General features: G+C 42.9%; 1 protein-coding gene across 10 annotated transcripts in view; it reads left to right on the top strand.

The window, feature by feature from the left end:
* The first annotated feature begins 3,012 nt into the window (after positions 1-3,012).
* LOC124010501 (autism susceptibility gene 2 protein-like) overlaps positions 3,013-24,547 on the top strand; it is a 511,152-nt gene continuing 489,617 nt past the window's right edge. For all 10 annotated transcript variants that reach the window (XM_046323045.1, XM_046323027.1, XM_046323009.1 and 7 more), the window contains exons 1-2: positions 3,013-3,140; positions 6,075-6,864. In XM_046323045.1, the coding sequence (XP_046179001.1) occupies positions 6,583-6,864 (282 nt within the window). In that variant the 5' untranslated portion in view covers positions 3,013-3,140; positions 6,075-6,582. The remainder of the gene's footprint in view (positions 3,141-6,074; positions 6,865-24,547) is intronic.

The following is a 24,547-nucleotide window of genomic DNA, read 5'->3' as shown; positions in this document are numbered from 1 at the left end:
GTGATTTGTATGATTCCCAATTAGAGACAGCTGGTAATCGTTGTCTCTAATTGGGGATCATATTTAAGTAGTTATTGTTCCCACCTGTGTTTGTGGGATATTATTTTGTGTTTTGTGCATGTGCACCACGTAGTCACGTTTCGTTGTCAGTTTATTGTCCGTTTTTTGCTAAGTTCACTTTATAATAAATATGTGGAACTCAACATCCGTTGTGCCTTGGTCCGTCTCTCCACACGACCGTGACACTGTCTTTTCTTTTCCTAAACAACCTTTAAGTTAGGTTATGACCTATAAAAAGAAAACAGACAGTGATGTGTTTGAGGTGTTCTGACATCAAAGGGTGATGACTTGAGAGTGAAGATGGTGTCTAATATTTAAACACGATTATAGAGAAATTATAGAGTGTCCTGGAGCATTACTCTCACACGGCTGGGCTGCGGTGGTGGCTGGGCTGTGATGGTGGCTGGGAGGATGCTGAGGCACCCCCTCTCAGAGGGTATTGATGGGAATAGAAGCACTCTCAGACTGGACACTCTTTGAGCCACACCGATGTACTGAGCCACACTCTGGCTGCATCATTACGCCTGCAAGCTAAAAAGAAACTGTCTCTCCTGATCCCTAATTCACACAGGACCAGCCCTCACCGCTGCTACCGCCACACACTAACACCACCACCGTGTATCTATGTGCTTGCTTTCAACATGTAGACATGTCATGTTGGTGAGATAATCACACTGCTGTGGTTTTGAGCTTTATTCTGATTGATGTTATTATAAGGTAATGATATGATACTATCATTACATTTAATAATACCCATATCCCCAATAATATTACATTTAATGTGATTTAATTTGTAAGTCGCTCTGGATAAGAGCGTCTGCTAAATGACTTAAATGTCAAATGTAAATTTACTCTTTAATATCAATATTTGGAATTAGTCTGACGTTTTATCATATTAATTTATTTCTGTAACAAATAGATTTTTTCAGTGCTGGTTCCATTTGAGCATTCAGAAACCATTACTGACTGGGCCAGGAAATCAAAAATGTTCAATCGGTATCATGGACGACAACGGCTCCACTGATCCACTCATTGAAAATGGAGGGTGGGGCTTTGAGCCATGAACAGAACATCAATACAAAAACCATAGGAACACATGAATTACTTCAGTACTCATATATCTAAGTGGAACTACTGAGAAATCTTTAAGCACTATTACAAATGGCAAATTAGACATTTGGGTAATCAAGAGTGTGAACAATATTGGCATGATTGCAGCTGAATGAAATAATACATCTCAGTACCTCGGGGAGATTAAAGCAACACTTGGCTTTCACAGCTCTCTCTCTCACAGGTTAGGACACAAGCTGCTACTACCATTATAATGTATGAATATATTGATTCTTTGTTGTACCCAAATGATACATTGCATAGATCTGGAATAACTACAACCATGCATAATCATGTTTGGGACTCTATAGGCAGTAGAATACCAATTGAATATATTACTGTGGCCATAATGAAGCAGTTGCTTGGTAGATTGTCAGCATCCTTGGGTTGTGGTTAATGGTTAGCCCACGCAAGCGTGAAACATAGGAGGATCAATCATTGTATATATTGGCCCTAGAATACATGACTTGTATTGAATGTATTTGAGAAGGACTTGTTTAGACCTACATAAAATAACTACATGCCTTGTATTGAATGTATTTGAGAAGGACTTGTTTAGACCTACATAAAATAACTACATGACTTGTATTGAATGTATTTGAGAAGGACTTGTTTAGACCTACATAAAATATCTACATGACTTGTATTGAATGTATTTGAGAAGGACTTGTTTAGACCTACATAAAATATCTACATGACTTGTATTGAATGTATTTGAGAAGGACTTGTTTAGACCTACATAAAATAACTACATGACATGGATGTCTAACATTCAATATTGTAATTGCAATGTTCACTATGATAACTTATTATTTCATTGTTTTCATTACTCATCATCATTTATCTAGTCTGTAGGGAAATGTGATTTTTTTATTTCCCCCTAAAAAACTCAGTTAGATTTGATTTGCAAGGACATCTTGGCTTTACCCTGATTACCATCCCCAACCGTGCTAGCATATGTGACCCACCAATGACCAAACACTTCAGGTGAGTCAAATGCTTTGTGACACAGATTAATGAGACCCGGACAGTGTTCTATTTCACTGGGGTTTGACAGGGCAGCAGAGCAGAGTAAGTTCATTCAGTAATTAATTGATTGGATTTATATAGCGTTTTTCTACCAACTGAGGTACTCAAAGTGCTTTACATAGTAGGGGGAAACTCACCTTATCCACCACCAATGTGTAGAACCTGGGTGATGCACGGCCCCTTGGTCTCTCCCTGAAGAGAACCTAGCCCTGTTACATAACCTGTGTGATAATCTGACATCTGGGTCCATGGTCTGTCTGCAGAGGATGCTTCTGTCAATAACACTGAATGGGTGTCTGGGTGATAGCAGCAAAAAGCTCAATGCTGACTGACTGCCTGTCTGTCTGTCTGCCTTTACTCCATATAGTCAAGAGAGCTATGAGCTTGGGATATCGGCATGCTGGTGGGAGGGTTTAGAGATGATTCATGTACATATTGTTTGGGATAGGCTACAGGATTTATAATGAGTATCTTAAATAGGGGTGACTATATGGTTAGAAGGGTGGGAATTGTCAAGAATGATCACGTCACAAGTGGTGTTTTGTGCACTAGCATTTTGGTGAGTAGCCTAAGTGTATACTCAATAAGATGTATTTGTATTTATTTAAGTATGTATATTACTTATTACAGAGTTTCAACGACAACATTACATAAGCATAGTTTAGACATGTTCTCCTTAGTACAACGACCAATACCAGATTCCATATGCAGCACTATTTGCGCCGAGGAAGCGCATACCCTGTAAAGCGGCACTGCGGCATCGCCATATCAATGCGCCCGGTCCCTTCTCCGAGATACTGAAGAACGGACTGAGAGAGAAGAGCCCCTTTGCTTCCTTGCGGGATTTATTTGTTTGTTACATTTTTCCTTTTCTGTTCTCTTGTATTGACCATTTGTATCCGAATGCCTGCGACTTGCCCGGACGGTCCCCACTTTCAAGGGTTTGCTTTTCTTGGTTTTGCATGACGTGTCTTGGAGGAAAAGAGGCTCGCTTTGTGTGTTGTGAAAATAAGCGGAGAGCTGGAGCAGGAGAGGAGGCAGTGCCAGTCGCAGTTGTGGGCTGGACTGGCCACGGAGCGTGAGATTTACTGACAGGGGAGCAGACAAAAAAAACTGAACGGAGACAGCGAGATAGAGTGTGATAACAGGAAGGAACGAGAAAAGGGAGGGCGAAGAGGCATAGCTATAGTAAATCATTTAATAGCTGTTTTGCATGTAATTAGGGGAGTGCTGGCACGGGGCATCAGGTTTTAAAGGGATGGGGACTGGTAAATGGCTTAGGACCGTTATAGGAAAGACTGAATTTGACTTCTAGACAAGGCTGTGATTTTGGATGGTTTTAATGTGCCCTTATTACGCACCATCCGTCCAAATAAGAAAATATTTGCGAGCCATTGTAATGTGCTGATGTGTAACATTTGCCACTTCTAGTCTAGTTTATGCCACCTTGATTTGCAATCATTGGACAATGACATAATGCAAAGTTGATATGGTGGTTGTCTATGACAGATGATTCTAATGGTGTGTCTGGTGATGATGGAGCTAGTCAAGGTGTGCTCCCACTGTCTGGAACGGTTCACTGGCAGAATTGGGAGGGGGTGATGGAATTTGGAGTGGCTTGAACATGCCTGTACGGTTTGGTGTATTCAATGATGGATAGGCTACCATTTTGGGAATGTCATCATGTAGACGTTTTTATCTGGAAATGGATTTTGATAATCCTGTAGTATTCATAGAGCACACTTTCTCTGTATCTTTGACATACAAAGCAAATTAGAAGAGTGCGAATGGATTTATGTGTGAAGGAATGATTGAGATAACAAACTGTTGAATATGTTGCCTGTCTGAAACTCAAACCATTATGGTTACATTGTACTATGTTGTAGCATGATAAATGTAAATAGGTTAACCATTTAGAATAGCCTATGATCACATAATTTCGATGCTCCAGGTTCAAGTGCTTTTGGACCAGATTGTCAAAAGGTCTTTGTCATCAGTCTAGGTTTAGGTGTGAGCATTGGTTGGCAGAATCCTCATCTCAAACTCTCAAGGACAGAAATGATTTAATATCTAGGTTAGATTGTGATCAACATGTTTAGATGTATAGCTTAGATGAGATGATCTATTGGATAAAATGTATTTGATTGTAAAATATCATGGCATGCTGTGACAAAACAAGTGCGCTATAAGAATGAATAACCTTGTAGAGATATTGCATAATACACAATATCTTTTACATATAATTCAAAGAACACCTCCAACTAATCAGAATGTGGTAAATCATTTAGCGGGTTAGTTGTGTGTAGACTGAAATGAAACATACAGAATGATGAGCACACTGCAAAAAAAGACTACCTTGGCATCATTCTGGGGCGGCAGGGTAGCCTAGTGGTTAGACCGTTGGACGAGTAACCGGAAGGTTGCAAGTTTAAATCCCCGAGCTGACAAGTTACAAATCTGTTGTTCTGCCCCTGAACAGGCAGTTAACCCACTGTTCCTAGGCTGCCATTGAAAATAAGAATTTGTCCTTAACTGACTTTCCTAGTTAAATAAAGGTCAAATTAAAATAAAAAACATCCTTGATGAAGCATGTATTTACCGATGCATTGTTATTGTGTCAACTGAATCAAGGTTTTCGGCACCTGTGTGGAGATAATGTCAAGTATAGGGATTGGAAGTGTTTGAAAGGCAAGTGTTGTGGTGATTAAGAAGTTTATAGTAGATTTACCTGTTTAAAGCACAGTGATTTTGGAAATTGAGACATAATCGTGTGATGATCAGGCAAGCTGGTGTTCTATATGCAGTGAACAGTACTGAAAGAAACCGAGCTAATAACCACAGCAGGCCTATGTTTAAAATACACACATATAAAGGAATCGAATCCAAATAGAAGACACACCCATACATTATACATGTAAGAAAATGCTTATTTCATTAAAAGTACAGGATAGGGTAAAACCAAGGGGGAGGGGGACTTCAGAGACAGTAGTAGAGAAGCACTTTAAACACACACTGAGTATGTTTACATGCACGAATAATTTAACTGATGAATATTAAACTGATTACGGCAGTCCCCTGGACTACTATAAATCTATAAATCTATCTAGGCCGAGTATGGAAATAGTCATCTTAGTCGGTGAAAGGTCATAATCGAAGTAGGCCTTAGCATACAGTGGTTAAAACATCTGGTTTTCTGAGCAATATTTTGAATTATTAGGACATATAAACAGCTTAATCGGAGTTCCAACAGTGTATTTGATCTCTGCATGTGTCAGCACCAGCAGTTACAAACCTCCCTCTTATGCGTGAGTGAAGTGAGTTCAGAAAAAATGAAAGTATGCATCTTAAAAGTAGTTTTCACATACAAACTTTATATGTCCAACCTCAGAATCAAGTAGGCTTCCAAAAATAACATGGTCGCAGTGGTAGAACGTTTACTTTGATTGGCGATTAATTGATCAAAGTCCCATCAGGAAGCCTGATTTCAGGTGTGTCCATGTTAAAAGGATTATTAGTGAAATCGTTCTTGCAAAGCATGTAAACGTTTAAATCAAACTATTATATTCATCTGACTATTCACAATAATCATATTATTATGTGCATGTAACCGTATTCAATGATCTCAGCCAAGGGGCCTAATGGTTGTGCATTGTAAAAGAATAAAGGAAAATATGGTGAGCAGATGACTCTAAAGACATACCGTAATGAAACATGAATTTATGTTGCATTATGTAGACTGGTAACAATCCCCTGTACTGTATAATCTCCCTACCTACCCTGAGAGGATGGCTCATTGACTTAATGCATTCAACAGTAAGGCCTGCTGATAATTGAACATGTTGCAAATATATGCCCTCTATCTCTTTGACTTTCAGGAGGGAGAGTTGGCTGACATGACGGCATGTGAAGAGTGGGGATTCCTTAAGAAGAAGGATCAGGATGTGGCTTTTTACAGTTGGTTCACCATGGCAGGACATGTCCAGTGATCACACGTTCTGTTCCAGTTAAAGATTTGTCTTCTTTTTATTCTCTTTTTGGAGTTGACAGCCTAGTTACCACGTCTAACAGACTCTATTACCCTTTGCCTGTCAGAGGATTTCATGGACACCGTTGGGAATCTTTGCTTGGAATCTGCTGCTGTGCTTTCAATGACTCAAGGCATTCTCTACTCCAGCTTATGCCCTTTGGATATTATCTGATTGCTTCTTTTCTGTTGGATTTCATCCACTAAGTATCTATACTTACTACTTGTTGGATATTGTTGGGAAATATCTGTTGGGATTTATTTCTGCTGGAAGTTCAACTGTGCCAGTGAGTGCCCTTGATAGGGTTGATTCTCTGCTCTGTTAGAGGAGTCTTTAGGTGGGCTTTTCCTCTGAAGAAATGGATGGCCCTCGGTCCAGTGGGCTCCGCAAAAAGAGGAAGTCTAAGTCCGAGAGGGATCGGGGACGGAGATCAAATGGGATAAGGAACAACAACCATAAGAGGGGGGGCTCTGTGGGGCTGCACTTCTCCTCAGATTCAGAGAGGGAGGAAGGAGACAGGAACCCCTCTTCATCCCGTCCAAGGCCCCCCAGGAGAAAGAGAAAGGAGTCTACATCCACTGAGGAGGACATCATAGACGGCTTCTCCATCTCTGGTTTCATGACGCTGGAGGCATTGGAGGTGAGTAACTCCAGGCTGCTGTTACTACTACTACTTTTCTGCCCCGCGGGGGATTTGCTTTGATGTGTGTTTTTAGCACTTAATCTCTGTGTTTTGCCATCTCCTCTGGATTCGACTGTTAATCTCTTGACACTATGTGAACAGAGAGTTGTTATTTTCTTCAGCCCCAATCCCTGTATCTGTATTGCTGGGCTGGCCTTGCACTTGGCGTTGCTCTAGCCTGCATATTTCTGTTTTTGTTAGCTGGATTCCAATAGATGTGGCTTTAAAACGAGGCGATTCAGCCAAATATCTATATCTCCGACACAGAGCTTGTTTTGTTGAGCTGTGTTCTGGATTTGTTTTTATAAGAATGTGCCAGACAAAGACTGGCAGTAGGAGGATAGTCTTCCAAAGGTTCTAGAATGTTCCAGAACCCAGAACAGGACACTGGTGGATCTAATGCAGGTTCTTCATGGAATATCTTTGCCTTATTTGTCTGTGGAATATGCTCCTCACATGCACAACAGTACGTGTAGCCTAAACATGCACTTATTCATCATTCATTATTATTTCATTCCACCTGTTGGAACTTACATCAGTTATTACAATGTAACTATGTTACCTAACTGCCAAATCTATATTACATAATCTCATCACTGTTGGCCTTTACTTGTGTTGTGACTTAATTCTTGGATTCCTTCCTAGCTACTCCTCTGTATAATGGTTTTCCTACAACAACAATGTGCTTTATCATGCATACGTTACAACAACATTAGCTGTACTACTGGGTTAGACACTTCTGTGAAGGAGGCTGTAAGAATTGCCTAAAGCTGTGTAGGATGACAAGCTAAACACATTTATTTATTTTGACCTTTATTTAACTATGCAAGTCAGTTAAGAACAACTTCTTATTTTCAATGATGGCCTAGGAACAGTGGGTTAACTGCCTTGTTCAGGGGCAGAACGACAGATTTTCACCTTGTCAGCTCGGGGATTTGATCTTGCAACCTTTCGTTTACTAGTCCAACTCTCTAACCACCATGGTGAGATTGATCCTCAAACTGACCTCTTTATTGTGCTCTACTCAGAATCAGTGATTCAGTATAGCACCAAATCAACCTAATGAATAGTCCATATAGCATTGTATTCTCTCTCCAGTGTACTCTATATATATATAAGTGCATGCTAAATCCTTTGTCCACATAGGAGAAACATTACTGACAGTATTCTACCTCAAAACCTCACTAGGGAAGTTACTACTCGATACCACTCGCCATGTTTCCCCACAGTTCCCCATTCATTCTTTGTTGTGCCAGTGTGTAGCCTACATGCCCTCCAGAGCGATGTTTTTCTCTCCCACCCCTTTTGCTTTCAATTTGAGAGGGAATCGCGCGGCTTCAATTTGCAAAAGCAGCTCTGTAATCTCAAATGCATTCAGAAAGGTGTTCTGTTGGCATTCATTGAGCCAGGTCATTGAAATCAATACATTTTTCCATCTGGACATACAGCTGTAGCAGCTGTTCTTTACAAGTGAACTGTCCGAGGCAGGCGTAAAGCTCTCTATTAAGCCTGCTGCCTAGTGCCTATTGAGAGAGGCAGAAGGGAGAATGCCTGAGCTAGAAGTCGTGTAGAACAATGAATGCCTTTAGAAAATTACAAAATGATTAAGCTCCGTCTCCTCTAAAACCCTGATACCAGTGCACTAAATAACTGCAGTTTAATCGTTCCCTTCTCTTCTCACCCCACCCCAATTGAATATTACTTAATGCCTGCTCAGCTGACCACCGCTGTAAAACCACATTACATGTTCATTGTGTTGTTGGCTTTTCATCCGAACACACGCTAAGCATCAATTGGTCAAGACCAATTGGCCCTATGCAATCCAAAGAAATCGATCCCCCGACAGAATTCACAGCCACTTCTATCAATGAACACAATGAAGACTTTGGGCAAATGCCTTTCCCCAACACCTAATTTGAGTTTTCCCGTTTAGCACAGATAATTATTGTAAGGGAAGAAAAGCAATCAATGTAACCAGTAGTACCGATAATAATGGAAGGAGAATGCATGTTTCCTTTCATTGATGTCATTGAAATCAGCACTTGTGTCTATAGGTCTAGTATGTGATTTATTTTCTACATCTTACTTGATTTTTGTAGAAAACAATGTTAATAGAAACAGCATTTAGTGTAGCAAGAGACCCATCACTTTCCCTTTGGGGCTTTAAACATTCAATTATCTTAAAGCCATCACTTCTAAACGATTTCGACTCTCAAACTGATGTTGCAACAAATACTGCCAAGTCCCCATGAGCTGATTCCTACTTTATAGCCCTTTGTTTTTCTACCCTCATGAAATGCCAAACGTTTCTCCAGAAATACTTGTTGAGGGTCATAATAACTCCAGTGACTTGGGATTGTTAGGACAGTGGGGATGAGGATGCTCATAGTCATTCAGTGGACTGAAGACAAATGTCACAAGGCAATAGGCTGTGATACTATTGTCACTCCTGGTGTGTGATCTCATTTCATCAGATTGGCGTGTGTGGTGGATGACATAGTTTACTGACATGTTGTATATGGTACTTGTAACTAATTATATTACAGAACTATTGTAGGGTCATCGACAAACTGTGAAAGATTCAAATGCAAAATATAATTTTATGATTGACATATTATTAATGGCAATTAACATTTACAATTACGGAAAGCTTAGAAAAGGACAAATCTCAACCTGGATTGAGAAATTCATGGCAACAAACAGCCAACTACATTTATGTCAAATGTAGTCTAGATGACAAAAATGGCATATTTATGTCTAACTACAATGCCCTCAGAAAATACTCATACCCCGTATTACACATTTTGTTGTTACAGCCTGAATTCAAAATGGATTAAAGAGATGTATTTTCTTACTCATCTACACACAATACCCCATACTGACAGTGAAATATGTTTGCAAATATCTTATAGGGGTGTGGATTAACTGAGTCAACACATGTAATAGCTGCCAAATGTGATTCTAACATCTATGATTCTTTCTGGGTAAGTCTCTAAGAGCTTTGCACACCTGGATTGTACAATATTTTCCAATTATTATTTTCAATATTCTTCAAGCTCTGTCAAATTGGTGGTTGATCATTGCTAGACAACCATTTTCAAGTCTTGCCATAGATTTTATTTTATTTTAATTTTACCCCGTTTTATCCCCAATTTCGTGGTGTCCAATTGTTTTTAGTAGCTACCATCTTGTCTCATCGCTACAACTCCCGTACGGGCTCGGGAGAGACGAAGGTTGAAAGTCATGCGTCCTCCGATACACAACCCAACCAAGCCGCACTGCTGCTTAACACAGCACGCATCCAACCTGGAAGCCAGCCGCACCAATGTGTCAGAGGAAACAACGTGCACCTGGCAACCTTGGTTAGCGTGCACTGCGCCCGGCACGCAAAAGAGTCGCTGGTGCGTGATGAGACAAGGATATCCCTACCGGCCAAACCCTCCCTATCCCTAGCCAATTGTGTGTCGCCCCACAGACCTCCCGGTCGCGGCCGGTAATGACAAAGCCTGGGCGCGAACCCAGAGTCTCTGATGGCCCAGCTGGCGCTGCAGTACAGCGCTCTTAACCACTGCGCCACTTTTGGAACCCTTTTTCTAAGAGAGTATGGATAACTAATTACTTTACCTCCATGTGAATGTCTCTCAGTAACACTACCGTCGATAATCGTGTCTGTCTGGCCTTCAGAATTAAACAATGGATTTTCTTAGAAACTGTCTTAGAGCTCCTGTCTGAATAGAGGTTCTCAGAGGGCAGACAGGGGAAAATTGATAAGCACTTCATTGTGGAGAAGAATGTGAAACTGAATGTATGGACATATGGTTGGTCTGCCGTGTTTCTACAGAAACCAAATAAAACGTAAATTCCAAGAATGAAGACGCACAAGTATCAAGCGAGTCTACAGCGTATTGTGTTTGAGTGGATGGATGCAGCTGCTAGTTTGAAAGAGAAAACATCTCTCGAGAGATGCTTTCAACACGGTCGGGTCTTCTTGTACTTGATGATGGCACGCTGCCAGATATTTCCCTCTTGTGACAAATACCACTTTTTTTCAAGCCCTCAATTAATTTGCCATCTTCCCTAGCTGCATTTGTCTGTCTCCTGGCAGTTATGGCAGATATTCATTTAACTGAACCTGTCACAGAATGATGTATGATATATATTAATGGGCCTAGGCAGCTGAATGACTGACACATGAAATATGACATCCTGTCTGTCTGGCATCGCTGGATTTGTTTAATGCCACACTGAGATTATCCAGCATTGGGATTTTCGACACCCTAATAATGCCTGTGCTGCGTGAACACATGAAGGTACAGACACACACGGACAGACCCACACACACCCCTCTGCTATGCCTTGCTGTTCTCTGCCATGGTTAGAGCAGGCAGTCAGTTAATAGTAGGTGCTGGGTGATATGTCCTAAAATCATATCTCAATATACAGTTTATCACAAAAGTGAGTACACCCCTCACATTTTTGTAAATATTTGAGTATATCTTTTCATGTGACAACACTGAAGAAATGACACTTTGCTCCAATGTAAAGTAGTGAGTGTACAGCTTGTATAACAGTGTAAATTTGCTGTCCCCTCAAAATAATTCAACACACAGACATTAATGTCTAAACCGCTGGCAACAAAAGTGAGTACACTCCTAAGTGAAAAAGTCCAAATTGGGTCAATATTTTGTGTGGCCACCATCATTTTCCAGCACTGCCTTAACCCTCTTGGGCATGGAGTTCACCAGAGCTTCACAGGTTGCCACTGGAGTCCTCTTCCACTCCTCCATGACGACATCACGGAGCTGGTGGATGTTAGAGACCTTGCACTCCTCTACCTTCCGTTTGAGGATAACCCACGGATGCTCAATAGGGTTTAGTTCTGGAGACATGCGTGGCCAGTCCATCACCTTTACCCTCAGCTTCTTTAGCAAGGCAGTGGTCGTCTTGGAGGTGTGTTTGGGGTCGTTATATATATAGCTTATTTAGAGAAAACAAATGTTTAAAAAATATATATATATTTTTTTCTCTAAATAAGCTCTGTTACATAATTAAAGGTCAAAACACGACGTATAAAATTATACTAAGGCTAAATATAAGCCTTCTGCAACCATAAGAGCCACTAATAATTTAATTACTTTATCAAAATAGTTTAATCTGCCTTTTTGCAATATTCACTGATCTGGCTTCCAAGTCTGTCTATGAAAAAGCCTCCTTTTTGTTAAAAATGTAACCAGATCCATGCACATCCATAATAAGGACTAACTTCTGGTAGCAGACATAGCAGAACATTAACACAGGTCTCATAAACAATCTCACAAGCCCAAGTGCTAGTGAGTAGCCAGCTAATCTTTATATTTAAAGTCTAGCCAAATTGGATCTATTTGCTTACTAACAAGGTAGAATAGTTGAACTGTAACTAGTGGAAACCAGTTTAAACTGCTTGTCGGAGTGGAAGAAGTGAGCGGCAGTGGGAGGGGTGTCTGTGTGTCTGTGTGTCTGTGTGTCTGTGTGTCTAGTGTCTGTGTGTCTGTGTGTCTGTGTGTCTGTGTGTCTGTGTGTCTGTGTGTCTGTGTGTCTGTGTGTCTGTGTGTCTAGTGTCTGTGTGTCTAGTGTCTGTGTGTCTGTGTGTCTGTGTGTCTAGTGTCTGTGTGTCTAGTGTCTGTGTGTCTGTGTGTCTAGTGTCTGTGTGTGAGGGGGAAGGTGCACAGTGCACACAGCACAGAAGGAGCAAAGGAGACAACCCCAAAAATACATGGAACGCTCATAAAAACGAAAATAAATAAAAACCTAGATTCTTGCGATACAAGTATTTGGAACATCGCACTAAAACATAAATTCAAATTAATTAGATATATCGCCCAGCTCTAGTCAACATGAGGAGAAAGCATTTCTGATCAATGGAACCTGAACTGAGGTGATGGACTGACTGGCCCCCCATTCCCCCTCATTGATCTCATCCTACCAGTCTACATAGCAGTCAGTCTAGTCTAGAACACTTCTCATGCACCCAACAGTGGAGCTCATGAGTAGCACTTTGCATTTATACTATTTCACCAACATCAAATCCATATTCAGACTCTACTTCTAAATGCCTGTTTTGGCCCCTGCTGCTTAATTTGTTGCACTTAATCTGCCCTGATTTGCACCATTAGACTGCAGGGTTTAGCACTTTGGGTTTTTGAAAAGCACGTTACCAATAAAATGTAGAACTATTATTTGATATTTTCTTAGGATGCTGCACAGCATCATGGCTAGTAGGGTGCTGTATTTCTCTTTACTGAATGCTAGTCTGCTTGATTGATGTCTAGGCATTCATTTGAACCTACAAAAGCCACACAGGTTGTGACCGCTGTCATCATGTCGTGCATGTTTAGAAAAAACCTCACATGAGCCACACACACACACACACACACACACACACACACACACACACACACACACACACACACACACACACACACACACACACACACACACACACACACACACACACACACACACACACACACACACACACACACACACACACACACACACACACACACACACACACACACACACACACACACACACAAAACAAACAGCAGTTGTGGTAATATCCAGCCAACAGCAGCAAAAGGGTAGTTAACCACAGTCAATGTTTGCTCTTATGTTTTAATGTACTGGGAAGGATCAGCTCATTAATGAATTGTTGTCGGGGGGAAGCCAAGGAGACCCTAGCCAATCAGATTGAGCAGCAGTCTCCATTATAGTGCAGCAGTGATGGACTGGAAACAGAAATTGGTCCAGGCATTTCTAACACACCGGACATTTTTGGGGGACCGGCCCACTGGGTTAAAGATGGAACAACCCATCTGGCATTTGCCAGAACTGCCCTATGGCCAGTCTGTTTTTGTAGTGCAGAATCCCCCTTCTCTACCCTCCAAACAGCTGTTGGCAGACACACCTTAATGCTTTTGTAGCTTTTAATTGAAAACGATGATAAAGGGCTGAATCTTGCCAAGGCCATTGACATTAACCCTAAAGATCTCAGTGGCTATAGACCCAGTCTGGGTCTTTGGAGCGGAGGGTCTAGCTAGATTGAATAGCCTTTTAGTTAGGCTCTATATGAAGGCCATTCGAAATGTTTGGAGAATGGTGTTATTCACTCAGCATCTAGCCTACACATAGCTGAGGTGTTTTAGTTTTATGTGGATAGGTAAGTTTCTTTCAATAACCTTCAACTAACGTCAGTTCAGTACAAGATGAAGACGAGACAGAAACCATTATATTTCTTTGCATTCAAGTGATACCAAGTTTTTCAGTAGAATACTCCATCAAATAGTAAAGATATCCATTAAATTAATGAGGTCGCCTACACTATATATACAAAGTATGTGGTACATCCCTTCAATTGAGTGGATTCGGCTACTTTAGCCACACACGTTGCTGACAGGTGTATAAAATCGAGCACACAGCCATGCAATCTCCATCGACAAACATTGGCAGGAGAATGGCCTTACTGAAGAGCTCAGTGACTTTCAACGTGACACCGTCATAGGATGCCACCTTTCCAACAAGTCAGTTAATAGTCTCTGCCCTGCTAGAGCTGCCCCGGTAAACTGTACGTGTTGTTATTGTGAAGTGGAAACGTCGAGGAGCAACAATGGCTCAGCCACAAAATGGTAGGCCCCACTAGCTCACAGAACGGAACCGACGAGTGCTGAAGCGTGTAAAAATCGTCTGTCCTCAGTTGCAACACTACAGAGTTCCAAACTGCCTCTGAAAGCAATGTCAGCACAATAACTGTTCGGCAGAAGCTTCATGTAAGGGGTTTCAATGGCCAAGCAGCCGCACACATGCACAATGCCAAGTGCCAGCTGGAGTGGTGTAAAGTTCACCACCATTGGACATGTTCTCTGGAGTTTTATTTTATTTGACCTTTATTTAACTAAACAAGTCAGTTAAGAACAAATTCTTATTTTCAATGACAGCCTAGGAACAGTGAGTTAACTGCATGTTCAGGGGCAGAATGACAGATTTGTACCAAGTCAGCTCAGGGGTTTGAACTTGCAATCTTCCGGTTACTAGTCCAACGCTCTTACCACTAGGCTACCCTGCCACCCCTGTGATGAATCACGCTTCCCTATCTGGTAGTCCGATGGACAAATCTGCGTTTGGCGGATGCCAGGAGAACACTACCTGCCCCAACTGTAAAGTTTGGTGGAGGAGGAATAACGGTCTGGGGCTGTTTTTCATGGTTTGGGCTAGGCCCCTTAGTTCCAGTGAAAGGAAATCTTAACTGGAGATCTTAACGCTACAGCATACAATGAGAAGATTCTGTGCTTCCAACTTTGTAGCAACAGTTTGGGGAAGGCCCTTCCCCATGACAATGCCCTTGTGCACATACAGAAATAGTTAGTCGAGATTGGTGTGGAAGAACTTGACTGGCATGCACAGAGCCCTGACCTCAACCACTTTGAACACCTATGGGATGAATTGGAACACCGACTGCGAGCAAGGCCTAATCGGTCAACATCAGTTCCCGACCTCACTAATTCTCTTGTGGCTGAATGGAAGCAAGTCCCTGCAGCAATCTTCCAACATCTAGTGGAAAGCCAACCCAGAAGAGTGGAGGCTATTATAGCTGCAAAGGGGGGACAAATTCCATATTAATGACCATGATTTTGTAAGGAGATGTTCGACGAGCAGGTTTCCACATACATTTGGTCATGTAATGTATCTTTGCTGAGCCTTTTAACTTAATGTCAAGGTTAACATTTAAACCTAGTGAACCAACAGAATGCAACCTCCCCTCCCCATGCTACAGAAGGCTCAGCCAAACTGGCAATCTGGTAGACAGTCACAGCTCAAGGAGAGAGTATGTCAGGACCCGGACCATTATTACATTCCACCAAGGCCGACGCAGCCGAATGTTTTAGTTTGCAGACAGAAAATTTATTCCAAAATACTGGATACTGCTGGAGACGGAATGGATATATGAAAGGGAGCTACTGCACTGAACTCAAATGTCTTCCAGCAGCTTATGTCGCTAGTAAGGGGAACATACTCGGAATACTGTAAATGTAAAACAACAAACTGTTTTCCTCAAGCAGATTCTGCAGCCAGTTTATGTGACACCCAGAGCTGTTAAGGAATACTGGATTAATGGGTGCTGCAGCAGCTTGTAAAATGTAAGTCTCCCAGACACTCGTTAATGCACTGCTCAGTTGGGAGGAAATATATAGTGCTGCCACATCTTAACTGTCTGTATAAGCACAGACTGCAAATTACAGTTTTATTGAAATATAATTTGCTTGACTAAGTTTGTTTATAATACATTTCATAAGTCTGCATGTCACCATCTCCTGGAAACCAGGTCATTTTTTGTTATTTGTCATCTGATGGGCCTTGGAGAGAGGGATAGAAAGCAGGATAGTGAGGGATGGGGGAAAATACAAATGTTTGCTGAGGCTGATTGTCAAATGGCATCCCTGAAGTAGGGCCCTGTCCAGTCTCTTTTGTGCATTTCAACAGATTGTTTTCTGCTCTTGAGAGAAGACACATTTTCCCTGCCTGCTTGGTTGCACAGTGCATACGAATCGTAGGTGCCTGTCTTGCCTGAGGATGTGTGTGTGTGTGTGTGTGCATGCATATGCACTTGCATTTGCGTGTGCGTGTATGTTTGTGTGTGTGCAAATGCATGTGCATGCATTCATGTGTATGTGTGTATCTGTGTACGTTTGTTGGTGCCAGAGGGCTGTGGGCTCATGGACAAGCCCCCGTTGAGTTTCCCACCTGGAGCTTTGAGCTTCCCCCTTTGATGCGTTCTTTTTCTCCCTTTTCTTCCAAGGTAGCCCTGCACTGGGGTTATTTCCATTGCTTTTGACTTAAATGTAGCTATCTAGTTGCTCTTTTTGATAGATTGCTGAAAATGAAATACAGTTGATGTTGGAAGTTTACATAAACTTAGGTTGGAGTCATTCAAACTCGTTTTTCAACCACAAATTTCATGTTAACAAACTATAGTTTTGGCAAGTTGGTTAGGACATCTACTTTGTGCATGACACAAGTAATTTTTGCAACAATTGTTTACAGACAGATTATTTCACTTATAATTCACTGTATCACAATTCCTGTGGGTCAGAAGCTTACAGCACTAAGTTGACTGTGGCTTTAAACAGCTTGGAAAATTCCAGAAAATGTTGCCATGGCTAATAATTGACATCATTCGGAGGTGTACTTGTGGATGTATTTCAAGGCCTAACTTCAAACTCAGGGGAAAATCAAGACATCAGCCAAGACCTCCAAAAAAAGTGTAGACCTCCACAAGTCTGGTTCATTCTTGGGAGTGATTTCCAAACGCCTGAAGGTACCACGTTCATCTGTACAAAAAACAGTATGTAAGCATAAACACCATGGGACCACACAGCCGTCATACCGCTCAAGAAGGAGACTCGTTCTGTCTCCTAGAGATGAAGGTACTTTGGTGCGAAAAGTGCAAATCAATCCCAGAACAACAGCAAAGGACCTTGTGAAGATGCTGGAGGAAACAGGTACAAAAGTATCTATATCCACAGTAAAACGAGTCCTTTATCGACATAACCTGAAAGGCCGCTCAGCAAGGAAGAAGCCACTGCTACAAAACCGCCATAGAAAAGCCAGACTGCGTTTTGCAACTGCAATTGGGTACAAAGATTGTACTTTTTGGAGAAATGTCCTCTGGTCTGATAAAACAAAAATAGAACTGTTTGGCCATAATGACAATCGTTATGTTTGGAGGAAAAAGGGGAACGCTTGCGAGCCGAAGAACACCATCCCAACCGTGAAGCACAGGGGTGGCAGCATCATGTTGTGGAGGTGCTTTGCTGTAGGAGGAGCTGGTGCACTTCAGAAAATAGTCATGAGGAAGGAAAATTACGTAGGTATATTGAAGCAACACCTCAAGACATCAGTCAGGAAGTTAAAGCTTGGTCACAAATGGGTCTTCCAAATGGACAATGACCCCAAGCATACTTCCAAAGTTGTGGCAAAATGGCTTAAAGACAACAAAGTCAAGGTATTGGAGTGGCCATCACAAAGCCCTGACCTCAATCCCATAGAAAATGTGTGGGCAGAACTGAAAAAGTGTACGTGAGCAAGGAGGCCTACAAACCTGACTCAGTTACACCAGCTCTGTCAGGTAGAATGGGCCAAAATTCAACTTATTGTGGGAAGCTTGTAGAAGGCTACCCGAAACGTTTGATCCAAGTTAAACGATTGATAGGCAATGCTACCAAATACTAATTGAGTGTATGTAAACTTCTGACCCACTGGGAATATGGTGAAAGAAATAAAAGCTGAAATAAATAGTTCTCTCCTATTATTCAGACATTTCACATTCTTAAAATAAAGTGATAGTAACTGACCTAAAACAGGGAATTTTTACTAGGATTAAATTGTGAAGCACATAGTTTAAATGTATTTGGCTAAGGTGTATGTAAACTTCCGACTTCAACTGTATGTGAACATGGTCAAAAGCCACTCACGGACCCCCACACCCAACACCAATCCTACCCCAACAACGAGTGTGTATATATATTTATATAGTACCAGTTCTCTATGTCTTACAATTAGTATGGAGCTGTGGCTTGGAGTATTGCTTTTTCATCCTTTGTAATCTATTCCCTGTTAATCTGATGATTGTTTTCCCCCTGTTCAGTGAAATTAGTCATTGAAGTTGTTAGGTTTATGGCCCATTACTAAACCTGTTATTACCAGGTTCTGACCACGAGATGGTGTAGTTCCTGCTAAACCGGCTCACTCTTTTATCCAGTTGGAGGTTGCCAATAACTAGACATCCAATACAAATTCATGGACAAGATTAGGATTGGTTGAGATTCGTAATGAGGAAGGGGTAACCTCTCTATCAGAATGGACCAATCAAGAGGTTAATTGGCCACAGCTGAAGAGGGATAGGCTCAGGGATTTTCAGCCACATGAGTTCAACATTTCTATTGGTTGAGAATACATTGCGTGTGTGTCTTATTCCCTTCAAAAAAGGTCTGGAGCAGTTAGACCGCTGCAGGTGAACAAGCAAACTATTAGGCTACAACATTTCTAATGGTGTCAATGTTATGGTCTCTAATAGTCTGCAAAATTGTAATTATTCGCCTACCTCCTCATGCCTTTTGCACACAATGTATATAGACTCCCCTTTTTCTTTTTTTTCTTTTTCCTACTGTGTTATTGACTTGTTAATTGTTTACTCCATGTGTAACTCTGTGTTGTCTGTTCACACTGCTATGCTTTATCTTGGCCAGGTCGCAGTTGCAAATGAGAACTTGTTCTCAAGCAGCCTACCTGGTTAAATAAAGGTTAAATAAAAAAATGTAAAAAAATCAAATAAAAAAGTCTTCAAAGGTAAATATCCCAAAGACACAATGCATTGTGTTTTGCAATAGTTTATATAGGTGAGTGGCTTAATTATTTATAGTGAACAAAAATATAAATACAACATGCCACAATTTCAAAGATTTTGCTGAGCTACAGCTCATATAAGAAAATTAGTCAATTGAAATAAATTCATTCGGCCTTAGCTATGGATTTGGGTAGCCAGGCCCAGCCAATCAGAATTAGTTTTTCCCCACAGAAGCGCTTTTTTACAGTCAGAAATACTCCTCAGCACCCCACCCTCCCTTAGACAATCCCGCAGGTGAAGAAGCCAGATGTGGAGGTCCTGGGCTGGCGTGGTTGCACGTGGTCTGCGTTTGCGAGGCCAGTTGGACATACTGCCAAATTCTCTAAAACAACATTGGAGGCAGCTTATGGTAGAGAAATTAACATTAAATTATTTGGCAACAGCTCTGGTGGACATTCCTGCAGTCAGCTGGCCAAATGCACGCTCCCTCAAAACTTGAGACATCTGTGGCATTATGTTGTATGACAAAACTGCACATTTTAAAATGTACTTTTATTGTCCCAGCATAAGGTGCACCTGTGTAATGATCATGCTGTTTAATCAGCTTCTAGATATGCCACACCTGTCAGTTGGATGGATTTTCTTGGCAAAAGAGAACTGCTTACTAACAGGGATATAAACACATTTGCGCATAAAATTTGAGAGAAAAAAGCTTTTTGTGTGAATGGAACATTTCTGAGTTCTTTTATTTCATCTCATGAAACATGGGACCAACACTTTACATGTTGCTTTAATATTTTTGTACAGTGAATATAATGGTGTATTTTGTAAGTGTAATGGTTTCGAGTGGATTTAATGGTAAATGTTCTAATAGGTTTTATTTTTTAATAGGGTTGTCAATCTCAGCATATTAACAAATGGCTCCACCATGGTCTATAGTCAAAACTGTAACGGTTTTCATGTGGTGAAGGAGAGTCGGACCAAACTACAGCGTGTATATTGCGATCCATGTTTAATCAAATAAACGTAACACGAATCAATACAAAAACACTACAAAACAATAAACGAAACGAAAACCGAAAACAGCCTATACTTGTGTCAACTAACACAACACAAGGACATCAAGACACTAAGGACAATCACCCACAACACAACCAAAGAATATGGCTGCCTAAATATGGTTCCCAATCAAAGACAACGATAAACACCTGCCTCTGAGAACCACTTCAGACAGCCATAAACTTACCTAGAACACCCCACTAAGCTATAATCCCACTACATACACACCACATACAAAAACCCATGTCCCACCCTGGCCTGACCAAATAAATGAAGATAAACACGAAATACTTCGACCAGGGCATGACAGAACCCCCCCCCCTCCTAAGGTGCAGACTCCCGAACGCACCTCAAAACAATAGGGAGGGTCCGGGTGGGCGTCTGTCCATGGTGGCGGCTCCGGTGCGGAACGTGGACCCCACTCAACCACTGTCTTAGTCCCTCCTCGCGTCCTTGAATAGTCCACCCTCGCCGCCGACCATGGCCTAGTAGTCCTCACCCAGAATCCCACTAGACTGAGGAGCAGATCGGGACTGAGGGGCAGCTCGGGACTGAGGGGCAGCTCGGGACTGAGGGGCAGCTCGGGACTGAGGGGCAGCTCGGGACTGAGGGGCAGCTCGGGACTGAGGGGAAGCTCGGGACTGAGGGGAAGCTCGGGACTGAGGGGAAGCTCGGGACTGAGGGGAAGCTCGGGAGTGAAAGGAAGCTCAGGAGTGAAAGGAAGCTCAGGAGTGAGAGGAAGCTCAGGCAGGTTGATGGATCTTGGCTGACTGGCAGATCCTGGCTGACTGGCAGATCCTGGCCGACTGGAAGTTCTGGCGGATCCTGGTAGACTGGTGGATCCTGGCCGACTGGCAGATCCTGGCAGATCCTGGCCGACTGGCAGATCCTGGCCGACTGGCAGATCCTGGCCGACTGGCACCTCTGGCGGATCCTGGCTGACTGGCACTTCTGGCGGATCCTGGCAGACTGGTGGATCCTGGCAGACTGGTGGATCCTTGCAGACTGGCAGCTCTTTGTAGACTGGCAGCTCTTTGCAGACTGGCAGTTCTGGCTGCTTCATGCAGACTGACAGCTCTGACTGCTCCATGCAGGCTGGCAGCACCTTGCAGACTGGCAGCTCCTTGCAGACTGACAGCTCTGGCTGCTCCATGCAGACTGACAGCTCCTTGCAGACTGACAGCTCCTTGCAGACTGGCAGCTCTGGCTGCTTCATGCAGACTGACAGCTCTGGCTGCTTCATGCAGACTGACAGCTCTGGCTGCTCCATGCAGACTGACAGCTCTGGATGCTCCATGCAGACTGACAGCTCTGACTGCTCCATGCAGGCTGGCAGCACCTTGCAGACTGGCAGCTCCTTGCAGCCTGACAGCTCTGGCTGCTTCATGCAGACTGACAGCTCTGGCTGCTCCATGCAGACTGACAGCTCTGGCTGCTCCATGCAGACTGACCATTCTGACTGCTCCATGCAGACTGACAGCTCTGACTGCTCCATGCAGACTGACAGCTCTGACTGCTCCATGCAGACTGACAGCTCTGACTGCTCCATGCAGACTGACAGCTCTGACTGCTCCATGCAGGCTGACAGCTCTGGCTGCGCTGAACAGACAGGACACTCCAGCAGCGCTGTAGAGGAAGAAGGATCTAGATGCGCTGAACAGACAGGAGACTACAGAAGCGCTGTAGAGGAGGAAGGCTCTAGATGCGCTGAACAGACAGGAGACTCCAGCAGCGCTGTAGAGGAGGAAGGCTCTAGATGCTCTGAACAGACAGGAGACTCCAGCAGCGCTGTAGAGGAGGAAGGCTCTGATAGCGCTGAACAGGCGGGAGGCTCCGGCAGGAGAGGCGAGGCGCACTGTAGGCCTGATGTGTGGTGCTGGCACTGGTGGTACTGGGCCGAGGACACGCACAGGAAGCCTGTGGCGGGGAGCTGCTACCGGAGGGTTGGTGTGTGGAGGTGGCACAGGATGGGCTAGACCGTGAAGGCGTACTGGAGATCTTGAGAGCAGTGTTGGCACAGGACGTGCAAGGCTTGGGATGTGCACAGGAGGCCTGGTGCGTGAGGCTGGCACCAACTTCACCAGCCGACTAACACGCACCTCAGGACGAGTATGGAGCGCTGACCCAGGTGCCATCAAATCCCTGACGCGTTCCGTCGGGCGAATTCCATGCAAAAAGCACCAACACAGCAACTCCCTCATTTCTCTCTCCTCCAATTTCCTCATTAACTCCTTCATAGTCTCTGCTTCGCTCACCTCCAACACCGGCTCTGGTCTCCTCCTTGGCTCCTCATGATAAACAGGGAGAGTTGGCTCAGGTCTGACTCCTGAAACTGCCACTCTCTCCCTGAGCCCCCCCAATACATTTTTGGGGCTGACTCTCAGGCTTCCTTGCCAACCGTGTTCCCTCATATCGCAGGCTCCTCTCTCCGGCTGACTCTGCTCTCCTCGCTGCCTCCACCTGTTCCACCTTTGGGCGGCTACACTCCCCTGGTTTAGCCCAGGGTCCTCTCCCGTCAAGGATTTCCTCCCATGTCCAGAAATCCTTAATACGCATCTCCTCTTTGGGCTGCTCCTGCCTGTTGACACGCTGCTTGGTCCGTTTTATGGTGGGTGATTCTGTAACGGTTTTCATGTGGTGAAGGAGAGTCGGACCAAACTGCAGCGTGTATATTGCGATCCATGTTTAATCAAATAAACGTAACACGAATCAATACAAAAAACACTACAAAACAATAAACGAAACGAAAATCAAAAACAGCCTATACTTGTGTCAACTAACACAACACAAGGACATCAAGACACTAGGGACTATCACCCACAACACAACCAAAGAATATGGCTGCCTAAATATGGTTCCCAATCAGAGACAACGATAAACACCTGCCTCTGATTGAGAACCACTTCAGACAGCCATAGACTTACCTAGAACACCCCACTAAGCTACAATCCCACTACATACACACCACATACAAAAACCCATGTCACACCCTGGCCTGACCAAATAAATGAAGATAAACACGAAATACTTCGACCAGGGCGTGACAGAAACTAAAGACTAATGTCAGTGTTTATATGATAAGGGCTGCAAGAAAACTGGCTTCAGAGAAACGTATCATGGAATTGCCAAAGTAGGAAACTGGAAAATCATTGCCAAAAAGAGTGGATGATTTGGTCATTCGATTCTACAATACAATGAATATAGTAGACATATTCAAGGAAAAAAAGGATTTTGTCAGTGTCAAATTCACGAGCAGAAGAGACTGTGCAACCTTGACGAACTGTAGGCAGCTTTTAAAAATAAATATCAGGAACACAAAATTGTCTTTTCCAAATTCTGCAGTCTACATCCAAAGCATTGTGTGCCAGTCGGCTCATCTGGAACACACTCTGTGTGTGTAAGTACAATACACCAAAATGTCACCCTAATGCTAAATGCAGTAAAGGTGGACTGCCATACACTTGTGGGACCTGATGGTGTGTGAGCGAGAGATGCATGGTGCATAGATGTGATAACTGCCTTTGTGTAACGGAGGTCAGAGGATACTTAGAACAGCAGCTTTAAGTGGAAGAGACTGAAAGGAGGTCCGTTTACAACAGTGGACAACTGTTGACAGAACATGGACATTGCTCATGTGTGATTTTCTTACATTGTTGTTGAAGTTGGATGCCCTCACTGCCAATTCCTACATCACGAAGGCTCAAGCTCAGTATCTAAAGCAATGCAAGGAAAATCTAAAGGAAGGAGAAGTCATTGTACTTTGTGATTAGTTTGTAATCAAGGATGAGGTCCAACGCTATCACTGGAACAAGGAATAATGTACCCTACACCCAGTTGTACTGTACTACAGATTAAATGTCCAGATCAATGAAGACCGGGCTCTACACTGACATTTTTTAAAGGAGCATGTGTGCGCCTAAGAAAGTGTATGCACCCACAGATATTTAGGAGCACAATGAAAAACATTTGCGGTAAATAAAGCTAGAATCCTTCATTTTTCTAGTCACTCTGGTGCGCCTAAAGACAAATTCCAGGTCACACAGCAAAATATTTATACAAATATGCGAGTACTGTAGAGCCCTGGAAGATTCCCTGTGTTTAGTTTCTGACGACCTGACTCAGTCTCTATGTGGGTGCCACAGGGCTGAATTCTCGGGCTGAATTCTCTCTGTATATATCAATGATGTCGTTCTTGCTGCTGGT

Source organism: Oncorhynchus gorbuscha, linkage group LG02 (genome assembly GCF_021184085.1).
Source record: "Oncorhynchus gorbuscha isolate QuinsamMale2020 ecotype Even-year linkage group LG02, OgorEven_v1.0, whole genome shotgun sequence".
Classification (NCBI taxonomy): Eukaryota; Metazoa; Chordata; class Actinopteri; order Salmoniformes; family Salmonidae; genus Oncorhynchus; species Oncorhynchus gorbuscha.
This window is presented reverse-complemented; position numbering and strand designations above follow the sequence as displayed.